This window comes from Jaculus jaculus, chromosome 9 (genome assembly GCF_020740685.1).
Source record: "Jaculus jaculus isolate mJacJac1 chromosome 9, mJacJac1.mat.Y.cur, whole genome shotgun sequence".
Taxonomy (NCBI): Eukaryota; Metazoa; Chordata; class Mammalia; order Rodentia; family Dipodidae; genus Jaculus; species Jaculus jaculus.
In genome coordinates, this window is record NC_059110.1 from 84547667 (window position 1) to 84572019 (window position 24353).

Genomic DNA, 24353 nt, shown 5'->3' on the forward strand with positions numbered 1-24353 from the left:
GTTTGGAAATCTTTAAAATATCTGGTAGTTCCATAAGCAATTAATCAACTTTCATAAACTTTTCATAAATTTTCAAGAAATTGTTAAACTTGAAACAAATTTTGGTTGGGTAGTTGACAGTTCTGTCACTGTCCTGGTATAGAGACACAGAATTGGCCAAAAGACCTTCAACAGTGAAACGGTTGTCTGGAGGTCTGGAAAAGCTTAACCAATCTGGAATGAATAGACTTTTACAGAAAATACAGAATTCCTGGAACATAAGGCAAAAGTTCTAAAACTTGCTCCTAAGTTTCAGAGCACTTAATAAAATGGAATTTTCTGGAGAGCAACCCCTTAAAGTCTTTTCACATGTGGCTTGTTGAACAGCTCTCACTGAAAATCATGCCATCCCCTCCCCTCAGTTTCCGGGGTTAATCCTGGCCTGAGGAGGAACAGTTAGGGGCATTGACAGACAATGGCTATTAGTTTCTTTTGCCATAAAGGAACTAAAATTTCATTATCTTATAGTAGCAAATTTAATCCAATGGACGAAATTAAACAACAACAACAAAAAAATCAACATAATGACTGGCTTCTTGAAAAAAGGACCAGTCACTTTTGACACTTTTCTAGCAATAGTCAACCCCATTGTACATACAATTTCTTTAAAAAAAAAAAAAAGAGACCCCCTGTTTTGCACAGTGTTCTCCAGTTCAGACCACCTCAAACATGATGAAATTGGCCTGTTAGTATCTCAAAGGATCAGTGAAAAATTTTTCTTCACTCCCAAGAGAGTTGGGACAAGAGTAGAAATCTACAGCACAGATCATCATGAAAGGACTTGTGATTTCTCATCACGAGTGTTAAATAAAAGGATAAGAATTATTTTTATTCACAACCCAATCTGGTGGCTGACAGGAAAGCAGTCTTTGGATGTGGCAGAACCTGGTTTCATGAGGAGTCCAGCACAGGTACTCTGCTTTTGATTGGTTTACCTGGCTTCCAGGGAGACAAAAGCAACTGAACACCTTTGTTGCTGTGTTGCTTTTTAAATTACAGCAGAAAGACCATGGCTTCGGCTCAACCTGCCAATGTCAGAGCCCACTGCTCTAAATTTCCAATTCATCTGGCTGGTCAGGCTCAGGATTGGGATGGACAACCGACTTCTCCTTCCTACTTTCCTTATTCCAGATCAGGGCTTGAAGGTGGTGGATGCCGAGTCCCTGAGGTGCGCCATCAGTGGAAAGCGTACAACAGCAACAGGATAGTGCAGATCCCGATGACCCCGCCCAGGATGAGTGAGTCTCGCCTCTTCCTGAGGTTGATCCTCTGGATTAGGCTGTTCACAGCAGGAAAACGATCTTTGGGAAATCTTTATTAAGGTCATACTTGAAAAAAGCCTCTTTAGTGAAAGAGACTTTCAGGAATCACAAAAAGCTATCAGTGGAATCCAGAAAAATAAGTGAGGAAATAGGGAGAAAGAAAACAGAAAAAACGAATTCCTATACTGGGACAAGTTCAAGCCTCCTAGTTTTGTTATATATAGTACATAAAAAGGAATAAAAAGCTCACTGAATCCATGAGGGATTCTGAGAATGAGGGTGTGGGTGGGAGCCAGTGTGGCCAGAATAGGGCAAGAAGCCCAGGACAGGGGGTGACTACTTCCCTGCTCCCATCCTGCTTTCCCTTGTCCCTTTCTGGCCCTCTGGCTCACCCCTTCTCTCTGGAGCCTGGGTGTTGCAGTCAGCTTTGTACTGCTGCCAGAAAACACTTAGCCAAAAGCAGCTCTGGGGGAAAAAAGGGTTTGTTTTGGCTAACAGGCTAGAGGGAAAGCTCCATGATGGCAGGGAAAACGATAGCATGAGCAGAGGGTGGACGTCACCCCCTGGCCAACATAAGGTGGGCAATAGCAACAGGGGAGTGTGCCAAACACTGGCTATAATACCCATAAGCCTGCCCCAACAATACACTGCCTCCAAGAGGCATTAATTCCCAAATCTCCATCAGCTGGGAACCTAGCACTCAGAACACCTGAGTTTATGGGGGACACCTGAATCAAACCACATTTCACCCCTGACCCCCATAAACTGATAACCATACATAATGTAAAATGTAATGCATTAATTAAACTTTAAAAGTCCCCATAAATTTTAGTAATCCCAATGATGTTCAAACATCCCCACAGTCCAAGGTCTTTAAAAAAATATTTAATTTTTATTTATTTGACAGAGAAAGAGGGAGGAAGGGAGAGGGAGAGAGAAAGCGAGGGAGAGGGAGGGAGGGGGGGGGAATTGGCACACCAGGGCCTCCAGCCACTGCAAAAGAACTCCAGATGCATGCGCCTCCTTGCGCGTCTGGCTAATGTGGGTCCTGGGGAATCGAACCTGGGTCCTTTGGCTTTGTAGCCAAGGCATTCCTCCAGACTAAATCCAAGCTCTTTTACCTGAGCCACAATACCAAAAATTAACCTCAAAAAACCCATAATGGCACAGAATAAACATTTACACTACAACCTATGGCATTGGGTATAGCAAAGAAATATTCAGCCAATGCAAGATTTAAAACAACCAGGGCAAACATCAAACTCTGTAGCTTCAAGTCCAACAGTTCTAACCAGCAACAATTCTCTACAGTTCCAATTCCACCCCTCTAGCTAGGCTACTCACAGTCTTGGAAAACTTCATCGGGGCCGGCAGCTTTCCTTAGCAGCCATCTCATAGTCCTGGTATCTCCAATGGGCCTCCATGCAGGCATCCAGCAAACCTGCTTCACACTGCCCATGGCCATTTCCAAAACACAAGACTCTGTTGCAAATTCAATGACCCTCTCTTTCCTGCATTTCTTATACTTCATAATACCAGGCAGGGTGTCAATTTGTTAATCCAGGGGGGAATAAAGCAGACTTTGAAGAACAGGACACTTCTTGAACACTCAGGTCCCTCCAAAAGAGTCTACATTCTTCCTGTTGCCCCAGTGCAGATCAGCTGGCCCAATTTCAAAGGCTGTAATCTCTTGTATAATTGCAGGTGAATGAGCAGAAGCTTTAGCCCAAAGATTTCATTTTTTTCTGTGCCATATCCCTCTGCTTACACCAGTTCATTTCTACGCAAAGCAACCCTGCACAACTTCTCAGGACACAGGCTTAACAGCAAGCCTCTCACACAAACTGCTTGTAGCCTAGTCCAGGGAAAGCTCTTTCTCACCCTCATAAGCCAAACTTCACAGTCCATAGTTCTTACTGCATTCAGGTCTTTCAACTCTGACCAGAATAGTCCATCAAGCTGTACTTACAGCACTGCAAGGCATCTCTTAGGCCAAGGTTTCAAATCTCTCCATATTCCTCTTGAAAATCAGCACCAAAAGGCCAAAGCAACATAGCAGAAACACTACTCTCAGTACCAACATTACTGTTGCACTCAGGTTCGCATTGCTGCCAGCACACACTTGGCCAATAGCAACTTGGCGGCGGGGGGGGGGGGGGGAGGGTTTATTTTGGCTTATAGGCTCAAGGGGAAGCTCCATGATGGTAGGGAAAAGGATGGCATGAGCAGAGGGTGGACATCACCCCCTGGTCAACATAAGTCAGACTGTCGCAACATGGGAGTGTACCAAATACTGGCAAGGGAAAACTGGCTATAACACCCATAAGCCCACCCTCAACAATACACTCCCTCTAGGAGGTGGTAATTCCCAAATCTCCATCATCTGGGAACCTAGCATTCAGAACACCTAGGTTTATGGGGGACACCTGAGTCAAACCAACACATTGGGGAATTCTGTCTGAGGGTCTTAAAGAAAACCACTTCATTTTCCAGGTTAGCTATCCCATGGGCTTCTGGTAGATTCTCTTTCTGTTTTCCTTCTCACTGTAGGCACACTGAGATCAGATACACTACAGTGTCAGAAGCAGTTTTAAGAAATGAGAAATGGGGCTTGGAAAGATGGCTCAGTGGTTAAAAGGTGCTTGCTTGTGAAGCCTGACAGCCTGAAGTTCAATGTGATAGTACCCAGGTACAAAGTGGCAGATGAGTCTGGAGTTTGTCTGCAGTGATAGGCCCTGGTGTGCCCATACTCACTCCTCACTCTCAAACTTTTTAAAGTGAGGAACAGGAAGCACGTATTAAAATTAAAAAACTTTTGTAAGGTAAAACTCTCCCATAGAGAAAATGCTTCACCTTTTATTACTCAGTAAAAGGATAAACAAGGGAGCTCTTAATATGCCTGCAAAGCCTAAGGACCCAGGTCTCATGTAAGCTACATGCACGTGCACTACATGCACCTGGAGTTTGTTTGCAGTGAGCTAGAGGCCCTGGTATGCCCATTCTCCCTCTTTTCTCTCTCTCTGCTTGCAGATAAAATTTAAAAATATTTAAAAAAAGGAAAGATAAGAATGTTTCAAGCTGGAGAGATGGCTTAGCCATTAAAGCACTTGCCTGTGAAGCGTAAGGATCCCAGTTCAATTCTCTAATACCCATGTAAGCAAGATGAACATGGTGGCACATGCGTCTGGAGTTCATTTGCAGTTGCTAGAGGCCCTGGCATGCCCATTCTCTCTCTCTTTCTCTGTGTCATTTCCCTCTGCTTGCATATAAATAAAAGAATAAATAAAAAGAATAAATAAATCCAATGCGGACGTAAAATTCTGGCATCAGGAAGCTGTGTCGGTAGCAGATGCCTTTTGTTTAGTGTACCTTGAAGGGACCACTTGCTCCCTTCTGTAATGACCTGGTCTGGAGATGGGTTTGAACTCACTCTTTGGCATCACAATTATGCATACTTGGTCAGAGGAGTGAGGCTAACACAGAGGAAAGCCAAGATCTGAGATAGAGGGAAAGAAGGAGATGGCAGGTTCCTGAGGATAAATGTTTAACCACTGAATCCAGCCATGTCTTAGGTGGAATTCTACTTCTGAGTTTTACAGTTCTTTCTCCTTTAAGTCTGTTACCATCACTCTATGGAGTCCTAACATGCATGTCTTTTTTTTTTTTTTTGAGTTAGGGTTTCACTCTAACCAAGGCTGACCTGGAACTCACTCTGTAGTCTCAGGCCTCATACTCACAGAGATCCTCCTACCTCTGCCTCCTGAGTGCTGGGATTAAAGGTGTGCGCCACCACACTGCCTTTATTTGATTTTTGAATCCACATTCTTTTGGAATGATAAGTGGCTACAAGGTACTATGTTGGGCTTGCTTCTCCTTTAAGAGGACTCAGAGTTTAGTAGAGGACAAATATGTCTAGGGTAAAGAATACATGAAAAACAGTGAGGACAAATTTGAATACACAACTTAGTTTCCATCAATATTTTAGATAATCTAGCTATCCACTCTCACTTGTTTGTCGATTTCAATGGTTTCATGAAATACAAACTCTTGAGTCAGGATTTGAACACCAGCCTGGGCAATATAAGGAGATTTATATCAAGAAAGAAACAAAACAACAACAAAAAACAAAGCATAACTTCATAGAAAATGCAGTGGGAACTTAAAATGTGAATATCTAATTTGCTATATAATATATTACCAGTGAATCAAAGCCAAGCTGCTTTTCACTGCTCACCTGCAAAACTACAGTTTCTCAAGTTTCCTTTCTGTGGTAAGGAAAAATGAGACAATGCATGTGACAGCAGTCTAGACTGCACAGCACTGTAGGAAATATGTGTGGTTGTGGATGTATTTTTTTAAATATATTTTATTTATTTATTTGAGAGAGAGAGAGAGAGAATGAATGAATGAATGGGCATGCCAGGGCCTCCAGCCACTGCAAATGAACTCCAGATGCATGGACCCCCTTGTGCATCTGGCTTATGTGGGTCCTGGAGAGTCAAACTGGGATCCTTTGACTATGCAGGCAAAGTCCTTAACTGCTAAGCCATCTCTCTAGCCCTGGATGTGTGGTTTTATACTAGACCAATGAATAGTATTCACAAAAGATACTAACAAATACCAAGGTATCCTTTTCCATAGGCAAACTGGTGCCAGACTAAAAGTGTGCTTAATTTATCTTGGAAGATGCAAAAATTTTTTTAAAATTTTTATTTATGATTACTTATTTGAGAGCAACAGACAGAAAGAGGGAGAGAGAGAGAGAATGAGCACACCAGGGCCTCCAACCACTGCAAATGAACCCCACATGCGTGTGCCACTTTGTGCATCTATCTGGCTTATGTGGGTACTGGGGACTAGAACCTTGAACTGGGGTCCTTAGGCTTCACAGGCAAGTGCTTAACCGCCAAGCCATCTCTCCAGCCCAAGATGCAAAATGTTTGAAAGTCATAGGCCTTCCTCATTGTTGTTTGGGAAGGAAACCTTTCTATTTTCCTCGTTTTGCTAAAAGTCTTGTCTTCCCAGACAGTAAATACAGTACTTCAGAGTAGCAGGTAAGCAGTATTCCTGGTGGGCTTCTTGAAAGAAATCTAAGTTGGGAAGCTAACAGATTAAAAAGTCACAACTAATAAGCACAGAATCTACTCTGAAATTCAGTTTGTGCAGTCACCGCAACTGCTCACCCGTATCTCCTCCACGTCAACCTGCTCTCCAAACTGCAAATCATAAAACATCACATAGAGGGCTTAGGTAAGAGTAATGTGTAAGAAGAACCCTCATGGATTCAGAGCTTTTAAAAACAAAAATAATTCTGTGAATGATTATAAAATTCAGCTTTTCTAAATCTACAAGCATTTAGACTCTGGTATGCTATCCTCTAGAAGTGATACCAACATTAGCTTTCCCAACTCTACTGTTTACCTCCCCTACCCACCATAACAATAAAACAAAAAAGAAAGGAACAGACACTCCACACCCAGGCAGATTTTAAGCTTTCAAAAAGGATACTGGCCAAAGTGTTCATTTTGCTGTGAATTGACTTTAGCATTCCTCTCTGTGAAGTCATATTTTCTTTTGTTGCCATAGCAATGCTTCAAGAGGAGAAAAAAGAGACAATTAAATTGGCATTTGAGAGTACCCTAGATTATATGGATTCATCATACTCCTAAAAGTAAACAGAACATTGGTACGCAAAATATCTTGAAAAGCACCAGTCAAGAAAATGATAGGAAATCATGTTCTAGCCACCTTCCCACTGTCTCTTTTCTGAATGACCCCACCCCAATGATGTCTTTTTGTATAAGGCAGTAAGCCATTTTCTGTGTTTTCTTCAAAATAACAAGGAAATATAACAACACACAAATCATAAATTGTGAAAGCTTCAATAGTTTCTAAGCCAGGTTTCCAAGAAAGCTGACCAAGATCACAGACTCATCATATATGGCTAGAAAAGGGAGAAGCCATTGTATGGAATGCAATCTCCTCCATATGATCACCAAGATGTCCTGTTTAAGAGAAGCTGAATTAATAACTTTTGGCTATCATTTCCAGGATTATGTAGTTTTTAGTCTTATATCCCCAGATATTAAAATTCTAAAGGGTAGGGCCAGTCAGTGCCTATTCTGATATGTAACAAATGGTGAAGAGACCTTTAAAAAAAACACTGGGCGGGGGGGGGGGGGAGAAGAAGTAGAGATTAACATTTTGGGAAGATGGTAGCCAGGAACAATTTTCCTCTATGAGGCGGCACAAGAATGAATGTAAGGGCTATCTGAGGCACCATGTTCCCTTGAGATTTCAGGGACGACAGCCAGGTGGAAGGCTTCTCCCTTTCCCTTCCGTTTCTTTTTCTTGAGGTAGGGTTTCACTCTGGCTCAGGCTAACCTGGAATTCACTATGGAATCTCAGGGTGGCCTCACACTTGTGGCGATCCTCCTACCTCTGCCTCCCAAGTGCTGGGATTAAAGACGTGTGTCACCACATCCAGCCCAGGCTTCCCTTTCTTAAGTGATGAGAGAACCAAGAGACTGATGGCAGGGAACTCTACCTTCTTCATGCACCAAGCACAAGTTTCCCTGAGTCTTGAGCCCCAACAGTGGAAGACTGCGGATCTGCATGCACAGGACCTCTATGGATGGTTGAACTGCACCTAGTCTCTGCAGCTGGGAGGAACAGCTGCTCATACACTGACTTATAAACAGAATGCTTAGGTCTAACTGCTGGTAGGATGCTCAGCCCCTAACAATTCATTGGGATAGCTACTGCTGGTATGCCACTGGCCTTCCAGGAACTGATGAACACATTTTTGGACAGGCAAAGCTGCAGAGAACAAACTATCAGGTATGTTATTGATGTGAGATGCTAGAGGGAGTATTCTAAATCTAAATAAAGGACAAATGAACCAAACCTTTAAGTTCAAGATTGAGAAGGCAAAGCAGAAAGTGTGCAAGGAAATATAAAGAGTATTTACTGAAGCATTTTGGAATAAATGACAGCAGGGCATGGTGGCAGACACTTTTATTTACTAACTTTTTTTTTTTTTTTAGGCAAGCCCAACAGACTGGACTCTTTTCTTCAATGCTAGAGGGAAGGAGAGAAGAAGGGAGGGAGGGAGGCGGGGGTGGGGGATGAATTGGTGTGCCAGGGCCTCTAGCCACTGCAACTGAACTCCAGATGTATGCATACTCTTATGCGCATATGCGATATTGCATGCTTACATGGGACCTGGAGAGTCAAACATAAGTCCCTAGGATTCACAGGCAAGTGCCTGAACCACTAAGCCATCTCTCTAGCCCAGCAGATTTTTTTTTCAAGGGTCTAAGTGTGGTCCAGGCTGACCTGGAATTAACTCTGTAGTCTCAGGGTGGCCTTGGGAACTCTCCGTGATCCTCCTACCTCTGCCTCTGGAGGGCTGCTGGGATTAAAGACGTGCACCACCACACCCGGCCCAGCAGATGTTTTTAATCCCAGCACTCAGACTGTGAGTTTAAGGCCAGCTTGTAACTACAAAGTGATTTCCAAGTCAGCCTGGGCTAGAGTGAGACCCTACCTCAAAAACAAAAACAAAAGTTGGGCGTAGTGCCGCATGCCTTTAATCCCAGCACTCGGGAGGCTGAGGTAGGAGGATCACCAAAAGTTCGAGGCCACCCTGAGACTACAGAGTTAATTCCAGGTCAGCCTGGACCACGGTGAGACTCTACCTCGAAAAACCAAAACAAACAAACAAAAAACCCAAAAAACAAAAACAACAATTAAAAAAAGGCAACTTAATCCCAGCACCTGGAAGGCAGAGGCAGGAGGAGTTTGAGGCCACCCCGAGTCTATGTAAATTCCAGGTCAGTTTGAGCTAGACTGAGACACAACCTTGAAACCCCCTCCCCCCCCCAAAAAAAAAATCTCACAAAGGCAGTGGGCTTAAGGAACAAAAAGCCAGAGCACAAGATGATTTCAGCTGGCCACAGGCTGTTTGAGAAAACCAAGGAGTAGCCATACAAAGAGCTGGCTAGTTAATGGTCACAAGAAATGAGTTACTGACAGGTGAATAAAAGGTACACAAAAGAGAAGGAGGAAAATGAAACTGTCAGGATGCAGCCAAAAAGAGCTATCTTTGGGGCTCTGGCTAAGGAAGAAGATGAAGTCAAGGATGCTCTGTGCAAGTTCTACACCTGCGGGAACACACACAGATATGCTCATAAGGACAAAGAACCAGCTGGTGGGCCTGTGACTGGATAGTTCCCTGCAGAAAAGCCCACAAGAGATGAAGGCCAGGCACAGTCCCATGGAAATCTTGGACTCCAGGCCATCATTTAGTAGCTGTCTGGAGAGATAACAGAGAATGGGGCTGCACCATAGATATCAGAGGCTCTCTTTTTTCCTGGAGATATGATCTTACTGTAGCTCAGAATGGTCTTAATCTTCTTGCTTCAGTTTCCTTAGTGTTGGCATCACAGGTGTGTGCCATCACATCTAGCTCAGAGGACAGTTTTGAAAATATCAGGAAGAAATGAAAGCAGCAGAAGAAACAGAAACTGACAAAATTCTGCTTGAACTTACAAGGGCCTTGGACAGTGCACCTCTACTTTCAATAGGCATTATGGTCTTGTATAAAGTTAAAAGCAGTCAAACCTAGGCTGTGTAATGAGCTCAGTCTCTGAATCATACATGCCTCTGTTTTGTAAACAGAGACTATTACTATGTCTTGTGCCCTTTCACTCACAAGTGGATAGAGATTAAAAAACAATTCTCACAAAGCACTTTGTATTCCTTGGAGAATGGACATTATCATCATACATTAAGTTATTACCTTGTTGAATATGCATGATTTCCAATACCACATAAAGTATATGTAAACATATTTTCCCATCTCATTCCACCACTTGGAACTGAGCTGAGTGAAATCTAGGCTATTATTTCAAGGCCAAATACTTAAAGGCAAAATATAAGCACATAATATATATAATGCTTTTAAAATGATAAATCATTGATGTTCTTACTGGAATCTCAACTTTCTTACCTGTTTTGTGAACTAAACTCAGTTACTAACATTTTTTAGTTTTGTTTGTTTTTATATAAATTTATTTTTTTTAATATTTTTTTAAATTTATTTATTTGAGAGCGACAGACACAGAGAGAAAGACAGATAGAGGGAGAGAGAGAGAATGGGCGCGCCAGGGCTTCCAGCCTCTGCAAACGAACTCCAGACGCGTGCGCCCCCTTGTGCACCTGGCTAACGTGGGACCTGGGGAACTGAGCCTCGAACTGGGGTCCTTAGCCTTCACAGGCAAGCGCTTAACTGCTAAGCCGTCTCTCCAGCCCTAAATTTATTTTTTGTTTGTTCAAGGTAGGGTCTTGCTCTAGCCCAGGCTGACCTTGAATGTAGTAGTCTTAGGGTGGTACTGAATTTACAGTGATTCTTCTACTTCAGCCTCCCAAGTGCTGGGATTAAAGGTGTGTGCTCCCATACCCAGCTTATTATTTATTTGAGAGATAAAGAAAGAGAGAGGGAGGGAGATAGAGAGATAGAGAGAGAGAGAGAGAGAGAGAGAGAGAGAGAGAGAGAGAGAGGGAGGGAAAGGGAATGCCAGGGCCTTTAGCTGCTGCAAATGAACTCCATATGCATGCATCTCCGTGTGTGCTTGTGCAACATTAAGCACTTGTGTCACTGTGTGTCTGGCTACATGGGACCTGGATATTTGAACATGAGTTCCTAGGCTCCGCAGGCAAGTGTCTTAACTGTTAAGCCATCTCTTCAACCCAGTTACTAACATTTTTAAACATTAGATAATACTAATTATATGTTTGTTTAAAGCTAAATAAAATGACAAGTATAAATATGAACACTACTAGTTGTTTCAATAAAATGTTAAAAATATACATTCAGTTATACAATGTATCTCCAAAAATAAAAGGTAAATTTTGACATCTGGAATATACAGGAAGTTATATGAAATATCAAATTCCATTCATATGTGTAACTGATTTATATTCAGTGAAGTTTCACTGGATGCCTACCATATTTTGAAACAAAGGGTAATATTCAAACGAGATTTAACAGCATATGTTTTATTTCATTTCCATTTCCTTTTTTTTTTTTTTGAGAAAGAGAATTGGCGCACCAGGGCCTCAGGCACTACAAACTACAGGTGCTTGTGCCACCTAGTGGACACGTGTGTCCTTGCACTTGCCTCATCTTTATGCACCTGGTTTACTGGGATCTGGAGAGATCAAACATGGGCCCTTAGGCTTTGCAGTCAAGCCATCTCTCAAACCCCAATAGCATATTTTTAAAAACTTTTTATTTTATTTTAGAGAGAGTAAGAGAGACAGAGAGAAAAGAGAGAGAATTGGCACGGCAGGACCTTGGCCACTACATGGAATTCCAGACACTTGTGCCACCTAGTGGGCATGTACAACCTTGCACCTGCCTCACCCTTGTGCTTCTGGCTTTCCCATGATCTGGTGAGCAGAACATAGGTCCTTAGACTTTGCAGGCAAGCACCTTAACCACTAAGCAATCTCTCTAGCCCCTAACAGAATATTTTTTAAACTTAAAAAAAAATAGCAGGGCTGGCAAGCTGCAAACTGAAGAGTTTGATTTCGTCTTGCCTTCAAAGATAAGGCAGAATGAAGAGAAAATAAAAAGAAAAGAATTACAAAGGAACTTTATAAAGAATTTCTGGTAAAATGTGATTGGCCCTATGTGCTGATGAAAGAGGAGTTTCAAAAGAAGATATTTTAGTTGACAATTAGGTAATTTATGAAAACTCTGTTCAGATGGTTGACACTGTAATTAAATTATTTTTCCAAAAACAAGTGTGTGTGTGTGTGTGTGTGTGTATGTCTGAGTACCATGATGTGTGTGTGAAGGTCACTTTCCTTCCACCTTGTTTAACACAGTCTTGCTTGCTATTGTTTTGACACTGGAAGGGATAATTCAGCTGGCCTGCAAGCTTTGGGATTTTCCTGGCTCTATCTCTCATTGCTGTAGGTACGTTGGGATTACAGAATCACTTTGCATCCAGCTTTAATATGGGTGCTGGAGATCCATTTCAGATTGTCAGTCCCGTAGAGCAAGTATCTTTAATTACTGAACCATCTCACCAGCCCCAATTAAAATGTGAAAGTATGGTAACATTATACAAGGTATTTGTACTAGTTACTTTTCTTGTTTCTGTGACCAAACACTTGGTAAGAAGCAACTGAAGGGAAGGATTAAGTTATCTTGGCTCACAGTTAAGGGGACATAGTCCATCAGGGCAGGGAAGGCATGAGGCAAGAGCATGAAGCTGGTCACACTCAATCCACAGTCAGGAAACAGAGAATTATAAATATTGAATGTTCAGCTGGCTTTCTCTTTTTGATTAAGTCAAGGACCTTTCAGCCACTTTAACCAAATCTAGAAATTCCCTTAGACATGCCTGAAGATTTGTCTCCCAGGTGATTCTAGGTGATTCCAGGTGATCAGGTTGACAAATGAGATTAACTATCACAGTACTGTTATTATTATTTTTGGCTTTTCAAGGTAGAGTCTTGCTCTGGCCCAGGCTGACCTGGAACTCAGTGATCCTCCTACCTCTGCCTCCTGAGTGCTGGGACTAAAGGCATGTGCCACCACACCTAGTAGTATTAATTTATTAATGGGATGAGAGCATATTATACTCATTGAATATTTTATTCAATGAATCAATAAGTCCTTATAAATAAATATAAAAAATTACTGAACTTGTCTAAAATCTAAAATAGTATAAAAATAAAAGATATGGGGCTGAGCTGGATGTGATGGCGCACCCCTTTAATCCCAGCACTCAGGAGGCGGAGGTAAGAGGATCACTGTGAGTTCAAGGCCACCCTGAAATTACATAGTAAATTCCAGGTCAGCCTGAGCTAGAGTGAGACCCTACCTCGAAAAACCAAAAACCAAAAACCAAACCAAAAAAAAAAGGATATGGAGCTACAGAGATAGCTTAGTGGTTACGGTGCTTATCTGCAAAGCCCAAGGACCCAGGTTTAATTCCCCAATACCCATGTAAGCCAGATGCACAAGGTGGCTCATGCATTTGGAGTTTGCTTAGTGGCTAGAGACACTGGCTCCATTCTCTCTCCCTCTCTCTACACACACACACACACACCTGTCTCTTTATCTCTAATAAATAAAAAAAAAATTTAGAAAATAAATAAAAGGTAAAAGGGTCTGGGAATATAACCCAATGATGGAGTGCCTTTTTTTAAAATTTCCTAGGACCACAAATTTTTTTTGAAAAAATTAAAATAAAAAAGATTAAAAATTTTATTATCAAAAATAGGCATGGTGGCACACGCCTTTAATTCCAGCACTCAGGAGGCAAGGTAGGAGTATAACAGTGAGTTTGAGGTCAGCCTGGGACTACAGAGTGAGTAGCAAGTCAGCCTGGGTCAGAGTGAGACCCTACCTCGAAAAACAAAAACAAAACAACAAAAACTACCATTTCTAGACTGTCAAGTATCAGCAAGACATCTTTCTCATAGTTTCTTTTTTAGGGGGAGATGGGGAAAAAAGCCAATCAGAAATTGTATCTGACAGACTGCAGTTTACCTAGTTACTCAAACTTTCACTTCCAGATAAAGAATACTGGAAAGAATGGAATTCAGATTCTGGGACTTCTGTGGACTTCTTAACCCCAGCACTCAGGGGGCAGAGGTAGGAGGATAGCTGTGAGTTTGAGGCCAGCCTGGAACTATATAGAGTGAGTTTCAGGTCAGCCTGGGCTACAGTGAGACCCTACCCTCAAAACAAACAAACAAACAAAAACAAAACAATGTATGAAGAGATCCTTAGCACCAATCTGTCTTTCAAACTTATGAAACTAACAGGGCCACTAAAAAGTAGTTCAGTGAAATGAGATAGTTTGGTGGCACAGCACTTGCCTAGCATGTACAAGATCCGGGGTTTCAATCCCCACACAGTTTTAAAAAGGGGGAGGGGAGCCAGGCGTGGTGGCGTACACCTTTAATCTCAGCACTTGGGAGGCAGAAGTACGAGGATTGCCATGAGTTCAAGGCTACCCTGAGACTATATAGTGAGTTCCAGGTCAGCCTGGGATAGAGTGAAACCCTACCTTGAAAACAAACAAAAAGGGGGTGGGGGAAGAAATTCTAAAGAAGTTATTTTACTTTATCCCACTTTAAATCCAGTTCTACTTCCCCATACTCCTATATAAAGTAAAAATTATAAAGTAAAAAAAAAAACTTTTTTACTTTATAATTGAACCTGTGCACCAATTTCCATTCTGTGCCTGAATAAAAGATGTCTCACATTTATTTATTTCTATTTTTTAAGATAGTAGCTGCAGGTTAGCCTAAAATTCTTGATCCTTCAGCCTCAGCCTCCCTATTGATGGGATAACAGGTTTGAGCCACCATGGCTGCATAGAAACAAATCTACAAGTAGCACCGATGTATTTCAAACCAATCTCTTTCTACTAGGTAGTAAATATAGTAATGGTTTTGCACAGCTGTGGCTCCAGTTACAAGTGACTCTAATTCGAGGATCTGACATTTTAATATAAGTGATTAGTGATGTGACCACAGGAAAACCCCCTGATTTTTTTCTTTTGGAGATATAATCATTTGTTGTTTCCATACACCTCATTATACTTTCTGAAAACAATATTTTACAATTGTTGAATTTTAAAGCATAGACACCATGTCTAGTTAATTACATTTTTCCCCCCCGCAAGGGTCTCTCTCTAGCTGAGGCTGACCTGGAATTCACTCTGTAGTCCCAAGCTTGTCTTGAGCTCATAGTTATCCTCCTACTTCTACCTCCTGGGTGCTGAGATTAAAGATGTGTGCCACCATGGCTGACCTTTAATTACATTTTTGGATATCATAAAATAGACATATAAAAGTTAAAAGTTTAGGTAATCCAAATCAAGAAAGCAATGTTTCTTTTTGAGAAATATATTTTAGCTGGTTGTGGTGGCACATATCTTTAATCCCAGCTCTTGGGGGACAGAGGGTTCAAGGTCACCTGGAGACTACACAGTGAATTCCAGGTCAGCATGGGCTAGAGTGAGACCCAACCTTGAACCCCCACCCCCAACAAATATATATATATTTTGAGAGACAGAGAGGAAGAGGCAGACAGACAGAAAGAGAGGAAGAGAGAATATGGGCATGCCAGGGTTTCCTGCCACTGCAAATAAAGGCCAAATGCATGTATCACTTTGTGCGTCTGGCTTTACATGGGAACTGGGATATCAAACCCAGGTCATCAGGTTCGCAAGCAAGTAATTTAACTGCTCAGCAATCTCTCCCCTCCCAATAAATATTTCTTAACCTAGGCAAGAAACTATGCTATTACTGTAGCAGATTTGGTTTTTTTTTCTTTTTTTGGTTTTTCGAGGTAGGGTCTCACTCCCGTCCAGGCTCACCTGGAATTCACTCTGTATTCTCAGGGTGGCCTGGAACTCACAGCAATCCTACTTCTGCCAACTGAGTGCTGGGATTAAAGGCATGCACCACCACGCCCAGCAAAACATTATTTTTTATTTATTTGAGAGCAACAGACAGAAAGAAGCAGATAGATAGAGAATGGGCATGCCAAGGGCCTCCAGCCACTGCAACCGAACTCCAGATGCATGCGCTACCTTGTGCATCTGGCTTATGCGGGTCCTGGGGAATAGAACTTTGAACAGAGGTCCTTAGGCTTCAGAGACAAGCACTTAACCGCTAAGCCCTCTCACCAGCCCTGTAGCAGACTTTTTATAGCTGTTGTAATGAACAGGGCTGGAGAGAGGGCTTAGCGGTTAAGCACTTGCCTGTGAAGCCTAAGGACCCTAGTTTGAGGCTCAACTCCTCAGGACCCACGTAAGCCAGATGTACAAGGTGACACATGCATCTAGAGTTCGTTTGCAGTGGCTGGAGGCCCTAGTGTGCCCATTCTCTGTCTCTCTGTCTCTCTCTGTGTGTGTATGTCTTTCTGTCACTCTCAAATAAAAATTTAAAAAATTTAAAATAAAACAAAAATAGATTTTAAAACATGTAAGAATAAGGGCTGGACAGATGGCTTAGTGGTTAAGGCACTTGGCCTGCAAAGCCAAAGGACCCAGCTTTGATTTCCCCCAGGACCCACATAAGCCAGATGCACAATGGGGCACATGCACCTGGAGTTTGTTTGTAGTGGCTGGAGGCCCTGGTGCACCCATTCTCTCTCATAAAAATAAAATAGTTTTAAAAAGTAAGACTGGGCTGGAGAGATGGCTTAGCGGTTAAGCGCTTGCCTGTGAAGCCTAAGGACCCCAGTTCGAGGCTCGGTTCCCCAGGTCCCACGTTAGCCAGATGCACAAGGGGGCGCACGCGTCCGGAGTTCGTTTGCAGAGGCTGGAAGCCCTGGCGCGCCCATTCTCTCTCTCCCTCTATCTGTCTTTCTCTCTATGTCTGTCACTCTCAAATAAAAATAATAATTAAAAAAATATATTTAAAAAGTAAGACTAAAAAGATTGAGGCTCAAAATATTCAGTGTGAATTAACTGGTGAATAGATAAAACTGATCAAATTTCAATACCCATGGAAATAAATGTTTTGGATTCTAACTATTTCTTCTAAGGGAAGGTCAAAGCACACATACATAACTCTCTATTGTAATTCTAGTCTTTAAGGCACATGACCTTCACTCTAGTAACTGGGATCTGCGCATTAAATATAGATATAAACACCAATGAGGTAAAACAAAAAATTGTTCCTACCTTATTGTTTCTTCTATCAGGCGATCTGAGCTGGAAAAAGACAAGGAGAATTCAAACTCTAGAATTACTAATAAGATACTTAAAAGTTGTACTTATTTTTCTGCATTTATAAACTTATCAGCCACTTATGTATATACAATATTATTTCTGAAACCACCTGGAGGAAATTCTGATGCTGAAATTAATTTATTCACACATAAGTAATGTGAATAAAAGCTGGGCATAATGGCGCACACCTTTAATCCCAGCACTCTGGAGACAGAGGTAGGAGGATCGAAGGCAAAATGAGGTATCCTTGTGGTAAAAGAAATGTTCTGTATCTTGATTATATCAATGTCAATATCCTGCCATTCTACTGTATTTTATTCAATATATTATCACTGCAGAGAAGTGGTAAACAGGGAATTTCCCTGCATTACTTCCTACAAATGCATGTAAATCCAACTAACCCCAAATAAGTTAAAGATTAGCAAGCAAAATGCTAAAAAAAGGCTCGGTTCCCCAGGTCCCACGTTAGCCAGATGCACAAGGGGGCGCATGCATCTGGAGTTCGTTTGAAGTGGCTGGAAGCCCTGGCGCGCCCATTCTCTCTCTCTCCCTCCATCTGTCTTTCTCTCTATGTCTGTCGCTCTCAAATAAATAAATAAAAAATGAACAAAAAAATTTTTTTAAAAAAAAGCCATTATAAAACTCAACACCAATTTAGGTTGAATATAAAGCTATACACTTTTATAATCTAAACTGTGAGGCAGTATCTGGAAAACAAAAACCATTCTGTGGAAATAAATTTTGATCTAGCTTAGTGAGTCTGCCTGGAAAGAACTGTAAAAATATAAGATACTTCACACAAATCATCAGAAAACCAGCCAGGTAGCTTCACTGTTACCATTATCTGCTTTCTACAGGATCTGAAGATAGAATAACATTTCTCTTGTATCTGGTTTTCAACCATAAAGTCAGGGTTATAATTTGGTAACTGGCTAATAAGCCAGCCTAACTACTAAAAATAAGCATATCACACTGTATTCTAAGATAATGTACCTGAAGTGGGGGTGAAAGAACCACAGAGGAATAGCTTTCTACATATTTCATATAGAGAAAACAGTGATGGTGTTGTGGCACATAAACATAACCCTTGTTTTATGTAAAGAGTACATTCCTTAAGAGGCATGCTTCCTGCAAATGACATTTTAATCAATTTAAATCAATTTTAAATGTAATAAAACCATTTTTCATTTTCATGAATCAAATAAAATATCTAATAAGGCATATCTATTATCTGTATACAATCAAACTTTTCTTTTCTTTTCTTTTTTTTTGAGGTAGCGTCTCACTCTAGCCCAGGTTGACCTGGAATTCACTATAGAGTCTCAGGGTGGTCTTGAACTCACAGCGATCCTCCTACCTCTGCCTCCCGAGTGCTGGGATTAAAGGTGTGCACCACCACGCCCAGCCAAACTTTTCATAAAAGGTATTCTGAAAGGTTAAGTATATTGATTTTTTTCTTAGATTATAGTAATTTTATAGCACCATGTAAACTACAATAAAAGAAAATATAGTTCTGGACTTACCAAAACAGAAAAACAATCTAACAAACACTAAAACTATGATCCCAAATCTTACCCAATAGAGGAAGGAGCTTTCCTCCTTTTCTCTCTCTTAAATAGTCCTTGTTCATTTTATCCCACAATGCACTGTGAAGCATTTCAAACTACAATACACATGAGTGTCCAGGAACCATGCTCACCTTTCACAGGAAGAGGATACTCCCACAAGCCCAACCACGCAAGTGGCCCAGTAATTACATAGTCTCATTTAAGCATTTCTCAAAACCTCACTATGTCATCTTTAGCTTAGACAGCAACATAAACAGAAGATGGCCAATCATTCCTCAATTTCTTCCCAAACTTCCCAAGGACTACAAGTCCTATTTATTTGGCTAAGTCCAAATAAACTGAATAAATGGCACTCATTACAAAGTATACTGGCCAGGCACGGTGGTGCACACCTTTAATCCCAGCACTCGGGAGGCATAGGTAGGAAGACTGCTGAGTTTGAGGCCAACATACAATGAATTCCAGGTCAGCCTGGGTTAGAGTGAGAACTTACCTCAAAAATAAATAAGTAAATAAATAAAAATAAAAAGTATGCTAGAGGGCAGGAAAGATAGCTAAGTTGGTAAAGTGCTTGTCTTATAAGCTTAAGGACCTGAGTTTGATCCTGAGAACCCACATAGAAATGCCAGGTGCCATGGTGCATACCTGAAATCCCAGGACTGAGGAGGCAGAGACAGGTAAACCCCTGGGGTGTTCTGGTCAGTCAATCTAATCTAGCCTAAGTGGTGGGCTCCAGGCCACTGAGATACCCTGTCTCAAAGGAGATGGGCAGTGTTCCTGAGGACAATAGACTCCGAACTGTCATCTGCCCTGTACACACATGTGACATAACCCACACAAATACAGACACACGCACAGTAAAACAACAACAAAAAAAGAAAGAAAGAAAAAGAAAAAAAAGAAATATTATAGTTGTACATGCCTGTTATATCAGCACCTGGGAGACTGAAACAGGAATATCATGAGCTCAAGGTTTGCCTGGGGTCATAGTGAGATTTCATCTCAAAAAAACAAGAAAGGTTAGAAGGGGCTTAGTGGTGAAAGTGCTTGCCTGTGAAGCCTAAGGACCCAGGTTCAATTCTCCAATACCCACGTCAACCAGACACACAAGGTGGCACATACATATGGAATTTTTTTGCAGTGATCTGGAGGTCCTGGTGTGCCCATTCTCTTACTTACCCCTTTCTCTCTCTCATAAATAAATAAATGAATAAATAAATAAATATTTTAAAACCCCAAATATACAAAGTCCCTCAAACAAGACAAAAAACAAACAACAACAAAAAGAAATAAAGAAAGAAAACTTAGGGGGAAAAAGGTTAAAAGAAGTCACAGAGAACACCTTCTCTACCTCTGCCTCCCGAGTACTTGAAGTGTTCTAAAAGTAAGTCTATTAATTTTTTTTAAAGGAAAAGAGCAGTGGTACCAGGAAGATGGCTCAGTGGATAAATCACTTGTCCCACAAGTGTGAGTACCTGAGTTCAGATCACCTCAACCCACATTAAACTGGTCACTGGTGGGCACCTGTAATCCCAGCATGCTGAGAAGGGAGGTGAAGAAGTGAGATTCTCCTAGGAGCTTGCAGGCCAGCTAGCCTAGCAAGTGTAGCAGTGAACAACAAAAGACCTTGCCCTAACCAAGGAAGAAGGTGAGGACCAATGCCTGAACTCATACCATGGCAAGTGTGTGCCTCCACACACAAACACACGCACCCGCACCTGCACCCTAGAAAGGGAGAGGAGTCTTTCCAAGTAATGTTTAACTTTTGTTACTGGAAGATTTAATATTTAATTTAATAATACAATTTTCTACATTAACTACATCAGGAAGAAAGAGCAAAGGAATTACTTTGTTTGCTCAGACCAAAGGGAAATATGCCATAATATTAATGTAAATAGAAGAGAAATTACAGATGGCTTCTACTTTCATCTTTGCTTTTCTCTGTTTTCCAAAAGCATGTTACAAAATATACTGTTAGCACTGAAACAGCATGTATGAATTCTTCTGAAACCTCTGATTAATGTACTTAACGCATTTTAAAAGATGTTTCTGGCTGGGCGTGGTGGTATACGCCTTTAATCCCAGGGCTCGGGAGGAAGAGGTAGGAGGATCTCCAAGAGTTCGAGGCTACCCTGAGACTACATAGTGAATTCCAGGACAGCCTGAGCTTAAGTGAGATGCTACCTTGGGGGGTGGGGGGATGCTTCTATAGAAATATATAAACCATAAATTATTTTTCTGTTTAAATGAAAGTCATGATATTCCTTGATATTATTACAGATGACTTAGTTGGTATCATCAACTACTGTGGCTTACAAAGGGATTAATTTTTAAATGGTATTTATTGTGTGCTTTGTTTTCATATTTGCTTGCAGTGGCCAGAGGCCCTAGTAAACCCATTCTCTCTTTGCTTGTAAATAAATACATATTCAGTAGAAAGTAAAGAGTTCTTACATGTTTTTTCCCCACCCACTATTTTTTTATTAAAAAATATTGTTTTTTTCTTTTTCGAGATAGGGTCTCACTCTGGCCTAGGCTGACCTGGAATTGACTATATAGTCTCAGGGTGGCCTTGAACTCATGACAATTCTCCTACCTCTGCCTACTAAGTGCTAGGATTAAAGGTATGTGCCACATGCCCATCATTAAAAAAGTTTTTATTTATGTATTTGTAAGGGCAGAGAGTGAGGGCATGTCACAGCCTCTTGCCACTGCAAATGAACTCCAGATGCATGCACCACTTTGTGCATCTGGCCTTATGTAGGTACTGGGGAAGCAAAACCAAGGTGGTAGGCATTGTAAGCAAGCACCTTTAACTACTGAGCCATCTTCTCAGCACCCTACCTATTATTAACATCTTTCACTACTGTAGTTCATTACAAGTGATAAACCAATACTGCTAGTAACTAAAACCCAGAGTTTACATAAGTCACTTTTTTGCAATGTAGTTTGATGGGTCTTGACAACTGCATAATGTTGTGTACATGCTGTGGTAAGTATCATATGGAGTGCTTTAACTGCATGCAATATAGCCTATTCCTGACCATGTTTTTTTCCACCCCTTTTCCATCCTCAATCCCTTGCCATTACTGATTTTTCTTTTACCTTTTACAGAATGTTACACAAGTAATTTAAAATATATAGGATGTGGTAGCTTCAGATTGGCTTATTCATACATGTACGATTCCTTCATTCAAGTTCCAAGGCCAACATGGAATACATAAGTTTAAAGCCAGTTTGGGATATACAGCAAGACCTTGTTTATAAAAACTAAGGGTTGGGAATGCAGCTCAGTGCTAGGCTTTATTCTTAGCACTGGAAAAAAACTGCATCTATGTTCTTTTGGAGGCTTGACAGCTTGTTCTTGAATACACACACACACACACACACACACACACACACACACACACACATTATATATATTATCAGTTAATCTATTCGTTTATTGAAAGACACCTTGGTTGCATCCAACTTTTAAAAACTGTGAAGAGAAGCATGACTGATGGAGATGGCTTAGTGGTTAAGGTACTTGCTTGTGAAGCCTGAGGACACAAGTTCAATGCCCCAGGACCTACTTAAGCCAAATGCATAATGTGGTGCATGTATCTGTAGTGTGTCTGCAGTGGCTAGAGGCCCTGGTGAGCCCTTTCTCTCTCTTAAATAAATAAATAAACAGTAAAAAAAGTATGACTGATGGAATAATAAGATCATATTCAGCTTAAGAAAAATGTCAATCTGTCTTCTACAATGCTATACCTTTTTGTATACCTACTAGCAATGAGAGTTCTAGTTGGTTCACATTCTCACCACATCATATTAGGTGTCTTGGTATTAGCAATGATAAAGCTAACACAAAGACCTTCATCAGGTATGTGTTTTGTAAACATTTTCTCCCTGCCTATGTAATGCTTTTGCATTTTCTTAGCAGTGTCTTTAGCAAAGAATAAGTTTTTCTTTCTTTAAATTCTACTTATTTATTTTGGTGTTGAGTTTTGGAGTTTAGCCATTTTAACAGGGGCAGAGTGTTACCACATTGCTGTTTTGTTTCTATTTTCAAAGTAGAGTTTCACTCTAGTCCAGACTGCCAGGGTGCCCTTGAACTCATGGTGATTCTCCCACCTCTTCCTCCCTGAGTGCTGGGATCAAGGGCACGCCCACCACACCCAGCTCACATTGCTATTTTAATCTGTAATTCTCTAATGACATGATATGGAACATCCTTTGATTGCCTTATTTTACCCTTGTATATATGTATTTTGGTAGATGTCTGCTCAGACCTTTTGCCCATTATTTTAATTGTTTTAGAATATTGTTTGGGACTGGAGAGATGGTTTAGCAGTTGATGCTTGCCTGCAAAGCCAAAGGACCCAGATTCTATTCCCTAAGACCCATGTAAACCAGATGCACAAGGGAGCACGTGCATCTGGAGTTTGTTTGCAGCAGCTAGAGGCCCTGGTACACCCATTCTCTCTCTCTGCCTATTTTGTCCCTTCTCTCTCAATTCAAGGTCACCCTGAGACTACATAGTAAATTACAGGACAGCCTGGGCTAGAGCGAGACCCTAGCCCCAAAACAAACAAACAAAAATAATAAAAATAAAATAAATAAATAAAAAGCAAAACTTTGAATATTCTTCGCATACTTTTGTTTACAAAACTGTGATTGTTAATTGTAGTTGTCAACTTGATTGAGAAATGCCTAGAAGCTTAGTAAAGTAAGTGCACCTTTGGGTGGGGGGCTCTGTGATGGTACTTCTATAGGCAATTAGGATGTGAGGACTCAGAAATGGATTAATCCTTTCATGAATTCATAATATGGTATTACTGGAAAGTGTAAAAGGTAGTAGGTGGGATCTAACTGAAGGAAGGAGGTCATTGGGGATGTGTCTCTGTAAGCTGTATCTTTTACTCCCTCCCACCCCCACCTTGGGGTTTCTATCCGAAGCTGATTTGGAACTAACTCTGTACTCACAAACTGGCCTCAAACTTGCAGCAATCCTCTTACCTCTGCTGGGATTAAAGGCATGTGTCACCATGCCCAGCCTGGGAGCTATATCTTGCCCTGGCTTCTTCTATTACATTTTTTCTGTCACCTCCTCTATGCCCATATAGACTGATAGCTCCTTTCCCCTTTAAGTTGTTCATATCAGGGGTCTTGGCCCTAGCAATCATAAAGCTAATACAAAGCCGTTATCAGGTATGTGTTTTGTAAGGCAAGTGCCTTAATTGCTAAGCCATCTCTCCAGCCCTCAAGTTTTTTTTTTTTAATATTTTATTTATTTATTTGAGAGAGAGAGAAAGAAAGAGGCACATATAGAGAAAGAGATAATGGGTGCACTAGGGTCTCCAGCTTATGTAAACTCCAGATGCATGCATCACCTAAGTATCTGGCTTACGTGGATACTGGGAAACTGAACCTGGGTTCCCTAGGCTTCACAGGCAAGCGCCTTAACCACCAAGCCATGTCTCCAGATCCAATAAGTTTCAATTATAATTTAAAATATTTTTATTTTTATTTATTTATTAGAGAGCCACAAAGAGAAAGAGTGAGCGAGAGAGAGAATGGGTGTGGTACGCCAGGGCCTCTAGCTGCTGCAATGAACTCCAAATGCGTGCACCCCTTGTGCATCTGGCTTACAGAGGCCCTGGGGAATCAAGCATGGGTTTTGGCTTTGCAGGTAAGTGCCTTTACTTAAAATTTTTTGAGCGGGG

The 24353-nt window shown here is 41.2% G+C and overlaps 1 protein-coding gene across 4 annotated transcripts in view; it reads right to left on the reverse strand.

Annotated features, from left to right (window-relative positions):
• Positions 1–652: 652 nt before the first annotated feature.
• Gosr1 (golgi SNAP receptor complex member 1) overlaps positions 653–24353 on the reverse strand; it is a 59709-nt gene continuing 36008 nt past the window's right edge. For 2 of the 4 annotated variants that reach the window (XM_045159647.1, XM_045159646.1), the window contains exons 7-9: positions 17027–17051; positions 6810–6892; positions 653–1340 (exon numbers count right to left, since the gene is read on the reverse strand). In XM_045159647.1, the coding sequence (XP_045015582.1) occupies positions 1172–1340; positions 6810–6892; positions 17027–17051 (277 nt within the window). In that variant the 3' untranslated portion in view covers positions 653–1171. Of the gene's footprint in view, positions 1341–6809; positions 6893–17026; positions 17057–24353 lie in introns of all 4 variants that reach the window. The other 2 variants (XM_004667874.2, XM_004667873.2) reach the window with 1 other exon arrangement.